Raw genomic sequence first — 9,891 nt, 5'->3', positions numbered from 1 at the left:
AAAATCGCATAACAGCCGAGCATACACCCAGCAGCGCTGCTGATGCCTGAACGGTATGTGGAATGAAGTGGGCGGGCATCGGGAGGCCACTATGGCACGGGGCAAGCACTATGGGCAGTCTATCTGAAGTGTACCTGGCGTATAAGACGACCCCCAACTTGGAGGCATATTTTTCAGGGCCAAAAAATCGTCTTATACGCCGGCAAATACGGTATTTACAGCTTAAAGAATAATTATAACTCAGGTATCATTGTAGCCCAGATCAAGAAATAATATGGAATACAGTCCACAGAGAAAAGCAAACAGAATAGGTTGCCCAACTCAATGACCTGTTTCAAATCAACCCCCTCCATGTGACCACCAACTAGATGCCCCCTCATCCCCACCACAGGTGTCTGATCCTGACTTCTAGAATGAAAAGGAATTTAGTCCTGCCTCCTCTGTTGCATATGAGGTCTATGAGACATCTACATTGCTGTGAGCAGTTGTAATTTCTGCTCTTGCATTCCTGTATAGTATTCTGTTGGCTGAAACATTTTTAGGTATCCCTTCTACTGTAGATAAATGGGGTGAGCCCTAACCGGTTTGGCTCAGTGGATAGAGCGTCAGCATGCGGAGTCAAGGGTCCCAGGTTCGATTCCGGTCAAGGGTATGTACCTTGGTTGCAGGCACATACCCAGTAGGGAGTGTGCAGGAGGCAGCTGATCGATGTTTCTCTCTCATTGATGTTTCTAACTCTCTATCCCTCTCCCTTTCTCTCTATAAAAAATCAATAAAATATATTGTTTTGAAGAATGGGGGTGAAATGACTGAGAATCCATAGCATGGAATCCAGCTTGGGATATATACAGTATTGCTGTGACCTACAAATATTCTTGTCCAGGCTTCCTGGCTCACTGAGCAAACTGCAATTCTTCCTTCCTTTCTTTTCTTCCTTTTGGTAATAAAATATATACAACATATATTTACCATTTTAACCATTTTTAAGTGGCATTAAGCACATTCATTCACAATGTTTTACAACCATCATCACTATCCATCTCTAGAACTTTGTCATCTCCCCAAACTAAAACTCTGTCCCCATTAAACACTAACTCCCCATCCTCCTCCCCAGCCCCTGGCACCCATCATAACTCTAACTCCTCTAGGGACCTCCTATGAATGGAATAATACAACACATGTCCTTTTGTGACTGGCTTATTTCACTTAGCATAAGGTCTTCCAGGTTCATCCATATTGTAGCATGTCAAAGTTTCCTTTCTTTTTAAGGCTGAAATCTTCTTTCAAAAATAGTGATTGGGTCCAATCAATATGGCTCAGTAGTTGAGCATCAACCTATGAACCAGGAGGACAGGTTTGATTCCTGGTCAGGGCACATACCCGGGTTACAGCCTCAATCCCCAGTAGGGGATGTGCAGGAGGCAGCCAATCAATGATTCTCTCTTATCACTGATGTTTCTCTCTCTCTCTCCCTCTCCCTTCCTCTCTGAAATCAATAAAAATATATACTTTTTAAATGAACCTTTACCATGGACATAGACAATAGGGTGGTGAAGTCCTGGGGTGGAGGCAGGCTGGAGGGGGCCAATGGGGTTAAAAAAGGGACATATGTAATACTTTCAACAATAAACATTTTTTAAAAATAAAAATAAAACGAGCCAATAAATAAATAGAAACAAACAAACAAACCATGGTGCTGGAAGAGGTCACCCGTCTTCCAGATTCCTTGGTTCCCTGGGCTGTTCCTTGGGATTCACTGAATGCACAGCACTGGGGAGTGCACAGACCACTTCACATCAGTCTTAATTGCTATTACCAAAATGTCTCCAGCCCAACTGGTGTTGCTCAGTGTTTGAGCCTTGACCTATGAACCAGGAAGTCACCATTGGATTCCTAGTCAGGGCGCATGCCCAGGTTGCAGCTCCATCTCCAGTGTGTGGGGAGGAGGTAGGGGGGGCTGGAGGAGGCAGCTAATCAATCAATGATTCTCTCATCATTGATGTCTCTCTCTCACTCTCTCTCTATCCTTCCTCTCTGAAATAAAAACATTTTAAAATATTACACAAATAGTAATAAAAATTACTTCTGTGGAAAAAATTTAAGTGCTATTTTAAATATATAACATTTAAATACCATTTTAATAAGTAATTGCTAAAATAACATTTTAAATTCGACTTGAAGATGTATAAAAAATGTTTACACCTCTCTTCTTCCCACTGCTCTGAACTAACCAGAACACTCCTTCCATCAGGCCCGCTTGCGCGCAGGCAGCGCAAAGGGCAGCCCGGCCGGCCAGCGAGGACCCCACACAGCCAAGATGGCGGCGCCCGTGCGGCGGTCCCGCAGCCTGCTCGGGCTGGCGACAACACTGGGTCCAGGCTTCCGGACCTACCGGGCGCCCCCGCCCCCGCGCCGCTCGCCTGGGCCCTGGTGGCCGGACCCGGATGATGTACTGCCCCCGCCCTGGCAGCTGGGGCCGCGCCACGCGGCCAAGCAGTTCGCGCGGCACGGCGCAGCCTCCGGGGTGGACCCCGGTTCGCTGTGGCCGTCGCAGGAGCAGCTGCGCGAGCTGGAGGCTGAGGAGAGCGAGTGGCACCCGACCCTGGCGGCCATGCAGGAGTCATTGCGGGTGCAGCAGCTGGCCGAGGAGCAGAAGCGTAAGGCCAGGTGCGTGCGTGCCGTCGGGGCTGCGGTCGCGCCCTTCGCGGCCCAATGCGTGAATTGTACCCCAACGGGCGGTTATCGTGGGGTTTGTGTTGCTGTAGATTTACGTGCTGCAAAGCAGACTTCTGAGTAACTGTTCAAGCGCCTACTGTGTGCAAGGCCTGTCCCAGGTGCGGAGGACACAGCAGGGAACAAAACATTTCAGATGGCAACAGAGCCATTAGGAAGATAAAATTTGGTGAAGGGTGCACTCGCAGGGCGGCTTTGGTTTGGGACTCACACCAGAGGTTTAGGCAGAGACCTGAATGACCGCAGAAGGAAATGTTCTGGGTGGAGGGAACAGCTAAGGCCCTGAGGTAGGAACGTGCTTTCGGGAACAGCCAGGCCCTCATTGGAAAGCGATGAGGTCTGGAATCAAGAGCAGAGGTCAGACTCGTAAGCAGGTCTAAAGGATTAGACTTAACCAAAGTATGGAGGCAAGACCAAGGGCATCAGGGTTGTGCCACTTCCTAGAGTGAGGAGCCAGCCAAAGCAGGCAAGGTGGGGGAGCAGGCCATTTGTGTCCTCAGTGTTTAATGTTCTTATTTGCACAACAGCTCTAAGAGGAAGGGGGACCACCCTCATTAGAAATGAGGAAACTGGGGCCTGGGAGGTGGAGTCACCAGTCCAGTCACCCAGGCAGTTAACAGTGGAGATGGGATGGGAACCTCTCTCCTATCTCTGCCCCACCCCAGCTAGATAACCATCTTGAGGCTTTAGTTCTTCCTGCCTCGCATTTCTAATCCTTATAATGGGGCTATAACTGGCACTTACAAACTTAGGATTGGATGGAAAGATCCAAACCATTTCTTGTCTTTATCCTTTGCCTAGAACTGGGCCTGGCTTACAGTAGGTGGTCAGTGATGTCCCTGGGAATGGCCCGGCATGGTGTGTGAAACAGAGGGCTCACTAGACAGCTCGTGAAATGTTAACTTGGGGTCTGCTCCTGGGGGTTATTGGGGCTTGGCCCTCTCATGCTCTAGGTCATACATAAATTAGTTAATCTCTACTGCCTGTTCACTAGATAATGGTCAAGATAAATCGTCCCAGTTTTTCATCTCCATGGAGGAGTTGAGAAGCAACATGTGGGCAGACTTGAGGGTGGGATGTGGGTAGATGTGTGCTGCTCTGGTTGGGTGTCACTTTCCTCACCTCTCACCCTCCTTCCCCTACAGGGAGCAGCTCATTGCAGAGAGCATGGCCAAGATGCCACAGATGATTGAGAACTGGCGGCGGCAGCAGCGGGAGCGCAGGGAGAAGGAGAAGGCAGATAAGGAGCGGCGAGCCAGGCTGCAGGCCGAAGCCCAGGAGCGCCTGGGCTACCACGTGGACCCGAGGAGTACCCGTTTCCAGGAGCTGCTGCAGGACCTGGAGAAGCAGCAGCGCAAGCGCCTCAAGGAGGAAAAACAAAGACAGAAGAAGGAGGCAAGAATTGCTGCAATGGCCGCCACTGCAGACCAGGACCCAGCAGACTCCATGGCACCCAGCTCCTGAGCTTTTCTTTCTCAATAAAACCTGCTGCCCAACAGCCTCACTCTTGGAGAGCTGTGTCCTCTCAGTGCACCCCTCCCCATTATCTGAGGCCAGGGAATCCCCATCCTTCCCTGAGGGACTCTAGACCATGTTTCAGGAGGAGAGAACAGGGGATGCAATGAGGAAATAATGTAGGAGCAGATGGCAGAGGAGAAGGCTTGTTTACCAACATTAATCTCCAGTAATTACCAGGGGGGAAATTTAGCCAAAACAGAGTGGTGATGATGGGGGGTGGGGATAGGAAGAAACAAGCCCTTTCAAGACCAAGATGTGACGGGCCCACTGCAGGGAATGAGGCAGCTTCTGAGGGAGAGTACACTGGGAGCCCCAATCTGCACAGGCTGACAGGCCTCTGTCCCTTCTTGGCATTCCCACATTTCCTGTGCCCAACTAACCCCCAGAGCCAGACAGGCTGGAGCGGAAAGCCCCAGCAGGCACAGACCACAGATGGGCTTTTAAAACTTTATTCACTTCAAAACCTTTATCAGAGACAGGGTTCTGTTCTGGGGTGGCCTTGACCTCCAGAGCGGCTCTGACGTGACCCCCTTCCCCAGACAGAAGCCTGGCCGCTTCCTCCCATTGAAGTGATGCAGGCTGGAGGCCAAGGCCAGAATGTGCTCACCCCAGATGGGAAGATTTGGGCCATTCCAACAGAAGATCAAAGTTTGGGGCTCCAGCTTCCCCTTCCCCTTCCCGGGTAAGGGGGTCTTAAGGGCTCTTCGGGGGATGGGGAAGCCAGCAGCCGCTTCTCCATCTGGCTGCAGGGAGCTGGGACAGAGGCCAAGAGGGGCCCATCTGTCACTTCCAGTCCTGCCAGCTCCTTGGAGCAGGAGCAGGCTGAGCTAAGGCAGGGGATGGGGGGACAGCTGTCTAGCCCAGGTCATCTCAGGCTAAGATGGGAATAGGAGCCACTTCAGGAGGCTGGGAAGTTGGGTTGTTGTTTTTGTAAGATTTTTTACTTTTTTCCACTTCTTAAATAAACATGAATATATATATATTTTTTCTTTTATAAAACTTTTGTAGATTTGGGGGTAGGGTGGGGCAGTAGGCAGCCTGGCTTCCTGGCATCACTCATCATCAAAGTTCTGACTCAGGAGGAAGTTGGCAGCCAAGTTCTCGTTTTTTTCACAGGCGAAGTAGGCCTGGATCACCAGGCTCTCTGGGAAGCCCAAGGCCTTCAACTGTGGGAAGATGGGCAGGTATGAGCAGGGGGTGGGGGGACCTGCCCACCAGCAGGGTTACCCCTCAGCCAGGCCTCTTACCCTCTCTATAGCTTCCTTCTCCTGTGGCGTCACCTGGATGTAGTTCATCTGTGGGGCCTCCTCGCCTATGGCACCCACCTCACCCTCAATGTCAGAGATGTCCGCCAGCTCCCCAGGGGGCTCGTTCAGCATCTGGATGAACTGCTCCTGGTGCCGGCTGATTTGCTGTGTGACAGAGGGCAGGGGATGACGACCCAAGGCCTTTGGCCCACCTCCCCAAGTGTATTATAGCCCTTGTTTTTCATTCACTTAGTAAAGTATGTTGAAGGTCCCTATTCTAGTCAAATAGCAACAGTGGTGAACAGACCCTGCCCTGTTGGAGCTGATATTCCAGGTGGTGAGATAGGCCATAAACAAGCAAATAAACGGATAATTATTTACAATGTAAATATTGGGCCTGGCATACAGTAAGGGCAGACACTGGGCTAGGAAAGACATTTGGGGCCAGGAGAGGAAGTTTCCCCCAGGTAGAACATGTTGCAAGTGCAAAAGCCAAAGGGTGGGGATGCGTTTGACAAGTCCCAGAAACAAGATCCATTTGGCTAAACCAAGTAAACAAGAAAGAGGAGAGGGAAGAATAGAAAATGAGATCAGAGAGGAAAGCAGGGACCAGACTTGCTTTCTTCTACGGCCTTGTAGTGTAATGGGATACCACAGTGGTGATGGGTAAATCTGTGTACCTTTTAAAAACATAAATGCATCTGGATATTGCCTATCTAGGGGTTCTGATAAAACTCTGTCAACTTTTATGTACATCTGACAATTTTCATTTGAATGGAGAAAGTGCTTTTTCGAGACTCTGGCTCCTAATGGAGAATGGACTGTGAGGGCTGTGCAGAAAGCGGCCTGGCCACCAGGCAACCAGGCGGGAGGTGAAATACCAGCTACCAAACTAGAGTGCAAGGCTGGACTGACTGAGATGTTCAGGAAGTGGAGCAGACATGCCAGGTGACAGATGACCCCAGAAGGCCCCCAGGCTGGTCTGTGGGGACAGAAAGGGATGGGAAGAGGGTCTGTTCTGAAAACTTAAGACATCTGGAGAGCACTTTCATGGAGGCATTAAGTCAGCCATGGAAAAGCATGGCATCCAGAGGTCTGGCCGGGTTACACAGATTTGGGGGTCACCACAGACCGAAGGCCCCAGGAGGATGCATGGGGAAGACTGAGTGCAGATAAAGAACAGATGTGCAGCCTGGGCTCTCCAACAGCTGGAGGAGGTGAGCAGGAGGAGCCAGCACAAGACAGAAGTGGGGGGGAGCAGCAGCAGACGACTGGTCCTGAACTGGGAGAGGCAGCCATTCATGGAGGATCCAGAGCAAACTAGGGCACAGTGGTCCTGGGTGCTGCAATGCAACCTCACTGACATGACATGTATGAAGCACCAGCTGTACGTGGAGCTGAGACACAGTCAGAGTCACAAGACCCAGGAGACAGAGCACAGGAGAAGCTGGAGGCAGACACTCCACCAGCTGCCCGCTGCTCCAAGCCTCTGGGGTCGTCTTCCATGGGGGCAATGATGACAGCACCCACACCCTCACATGGTGATTGGGAGGATTATATAAAACAAGACAAAGGGAGCACCAAGGGACCCCTGTTAGTCCAATTTTCCAAGTATAGAGGAATGCCTACATAGGTACTGGGCCAGGCTCGTTCTTTCGGGCTTTGGTTCCCACAGGGAGGGGAGGTGTTGGCCACACTGGCTCCCTCTGAGCCCCCAGGGCCGCACCTGCAGAAGCTGTGGGTTTTCCTGGCCCAGCTGCTGAAGCAGGGCAGGCAGCAGCGCCGGGTTCTGCTGAATCACCTGCCGCATATTCTGGAACTGGGGCTGGTCCCGCAGGAACTCCAGGGGGTTCTCTCCCGCTGGCAGGAAAGAGGCATGTAGTCAGACCCCAGGCTGGGCTCCCAGAAGTATGGGGATTGGGGAGGGAGAAGTCTGATGCCTTGACAGCAGACACCCCACATGCACACCTCCCAACTCACTCACCTGGTTCTGTGGACGTCTGCTCAGACACTTGGCTCTCCTGGACAGAACCATGTTCTGGCTCGGGACTCCCAGGAATTCCCTGTCAGGGGTCCGATTTAGTTCTAAAGCACAGAACACCCGCTGCCTCCCTTCTGCACGCTCAGCCCTGGCAGGAGATAGGTGAGGCCCACCCATCCACTCATGTCCAGCCTTTTGTAGAAAGCCTTTCCTGGCTGGGACCACAACCCAAAGGCTTTTGGGGGCAGGTTTTGCCTCCCTGACCACCCATCGGGGCACTGAAGCCCATGGACTCCGTAGAAGCCTCCCCAAAGGCTGCACCCCCACCTCACCGTGAGCAGATACTCCACGGCACGGTGGGGGTTGTTGTAGCTGGCTCTCAGGGCGGCCACGACCCGTTCCCGCTCATAGCCCATGGACATGATCTCCGTCAGCATCGTCTCATATTCAGAGCCAGTCACTGTGGAGGGAGCAGTGAGGTCTGGGTCACCAGGGAAAGGGAAGGAGACCTCCCAGACCTTCCCAAACCCACACAAGACCCAACTGATGGCTGGAACACCCAGTCACTTCTGCCCCAGGGACTGCCACCCACCTAGCGTGGAGGCTGCATCTTCCTCTCTCCCGCTGCTACCTGAAGAAGGAACAGAGCTGCAAATTCAAGAGAGAGAAATCGGACCCTGGCTTCTGGAGGCCTGCCCTCCCCCTGTGTGGGTAAGACCACATATGTGGGCAATGGAATGTGCTGGGAGGACAGGGCCCAAGTTGGTACTGCTGCTCCCTGCCTTACCCTGACACAGACTCCGGGGATGCCGTGGGGACTGATTCCTCCGATGGACTCCTGTCTTCTCTGACGGTAGGTGGGGTATGGGACATGCCTGAGGCAGGGGCCAGCGGGAAGGATGTGGAGGACTCAGGGGCAGCAGTGGATGAGGCCTCTGGGGGTACTGAGGTGCCTGAGCTGTTTTTGGCCTGTCATACCCAAAAAAAGGGAGCAGGCATCAGTATCCCTATCAAGCCTCAACATCCAGTCACATCCAGGCCCCACCCTATTCACAGCTAATCTCTCATGGGCACACAGGCTCTAGCCAGCTCCCCAGCTAATCCATGTGATCCTCACAACCAGCATATTTCACCCACCTTGGTCACCATGACAACTACAAAGTTCTTCTCATCTATGCGATAGTCCCTGATGGGGACATCATCACTCAGGATCTTGCCAGCATAGATGAGTTTCTGTCCAGCCACAGGAAAGGCATCACGACCCTTTTCAGCTTCTATCTTCTCCTTTAGCACCTTCACCTGTAGGAAGGGATGCAGTCATTGCAAATCGCAAGATTCTCTCTTCTCTTCTAGGTTGGGGAGAAGAGGCTGAAAGCCTTGATGACAAAGCTAAGCTTCATAGTCAAGTATGTTAGATTTGAGTTATTTGATCATTCCAACATTCAACCGAGTATTTACAGAATACTTATAATGTGCCAGGTGCTGTTTCAGGCACTGAAGACACCGCAGGAAACAAAACACAAGGCCCTGTTCTCATAGAGATGTCACTCATGTGGGGAAGAGGAAAAAACAAATAAGTATTTCAGATGATGAAAAGTGTGGTGAAAAACAAAACAATTTGGGGAGTTAAGAGGGTTCCGCATACCACACTGCAGACAGTGCTCAGTTCTTACTGAGGGCGTAAGTTATTAGGGCTATCATAAATGCGTATGTGCCACATTTTTAGAGCCTCACAATATCTCATATTTAAGAAAATGGAGGTACAGAGAGGTTAAGTAATTTCCCCCAAAGTCAAAGAGTTGAGCAGGTCAAAAAAACAAAACAAAAACCTGTGTGTTTCCTTTTCTGCAAAAAGTGGATATCAATGTCTCCTTCATGGGGTAGTTGTGCAGAAAGTGCCAAATACATAACAGTCCATATGTTTGTTGGGTCCTAAATTCCCTTTTCAGCTAAAAAAGCAGAATAATGCTTAGACTGTGGGCTCTGACATAAGGCAGAACCGAATTTGAATCTTAGCTCTGCCATACTCGCTGTATGAGACTATGGCCAAGTTCCTTAGGTTTCCAGATCTGTAAAGTGAGGAGGCAAGAGTCCCCAAATGACAGGCCTGTTTTGCAGATTTAGTAAGATAATAACAGTAAAAACTCAGCGACCAGCAAAGAACAAACGGCCAACAAACAAGGACCACTGAAACTCAGGCCACTTATAATCATTATCATCATCGTGGCCGTCATCAGTGGGCATCTACTGGCCGCTACTCCCAGATTCGGCCACCAACGTCCCGAGGAGACGCCTGCAAAGCTGAGAACTCAGAGCCCCCGGCCCGGGGAGCGCAGCCCGGCCGGGCATCCGAGCCGGTCTCCCGCGCCCCGCGAGAGCGCTGACATTAGACCCGGGGCCTGGCAGGCGCCC

General features: G+C 51.3%; 2 protein-coding genes across 2 annotated transcripts in view; one reads left to right on the top strand and one right to left on the bottom strand.

The window, feature by feature from the left end:
- Nucleotides 1-2,292: 2,292 nt before the first annotated feature.
- GADD45GIP1 (GADD45G interacting protein 1) lies at nt 2,293-4,245 on the top strand. Its single transcript, XM_006768208.2, has 2 exons — nt 2,293-2,667; nt 3,879-4,245. Exons 1-2 carry the CDS (start codon nt 2,318-2,320, stop codon nt 4,195-4,197), a joined length of 669 nt encoding a protein of 222 aa, XP_006768271.1. The 5' UTR covers nt 2,293-2,317; the 3' UTR covers nt 4,198-4,245.
- Nucleotides 4,246-4,684: 439 nt separating this feature from the next.
- The window catches only part of RAD23A (RAD23 homolog A, nucleotide excision repair protein), a 5,743-nt gene continuing 536 nt past the window's right edge, over nt 4,685-9,891 (bottom strand). The window contains exons 2-9 of the mRNA XM_006768207.2: nt 8,617-8,778; nt 8,267-8,448; nt 8,072-8,127; nt 7,812-7,939; nt 7,483-7,561; nt 7,225-7,358; nt 5,499-5,663; nt 4,685-5,417 (exon numbers count right to left, since the gene is read on the bottom strand). Coding sequence (XP_006768270.1) covers nt 5,304-5,417; nt 5,499-5,663; nt 7,225-7,358; nt 7,483-7,561; nt 7,812-7,939; nt 8,072-8,127; nt 8,267-8,448; nt 8,617-8,778 — 1,020 coding nt within the window. The 3' untranslated portion in view covers nt 4,685-5,303. The remainder of the gene's footprint in view (nt 5,418-5,498; nt 5,664-7,224; nt 7,359-7,482; nt 7,562-7,811; nt 7,940-8,071; nt 8,128-8,266; nt 8,449-8,616; nt 8,779-9,891) is intronic.

The sequence above is a fragment of the Myotis davidii genome, unplaced genomic scaffold (genome assembly GCF_000327345.1).
Source record: "Myotis davidii unplaced genomic scaffold, ASM32734v1 scaffold543, whole genome shotgun sequence".
Taxonomy (NCBI): domain Eukaryota; kingdom Metazoa; phylum Chordata; class Mammalia; order Chiroptera; family Vespertilionidae; genus Myotis; species Myotis davidii.
Note: the sequence above shows the minus strand (reverse complement) of the source record. Positions and strands in the feature narration are given on the sequence as shown.

What these genes read in the sequence shown, in the direction of transcription:
- GADD45GIP1 (XM_006768208.2), top strand. Translation starts at nt 2,318, where the DNA reads ATGGCGGCGCCCGTGCGGCGGTCCCGCAGCCTGCTCGGGCTGGCGACA. An exon ending in GAGCAGAAGCGTAAGGCCAG is followed by an intron (nt 2,668 to 3,878) that starts GTGCGTGCGTGC and finishes CTTCCCCTACAG; the next exon opens with GGAGCAGCTCATTGCAGAGA.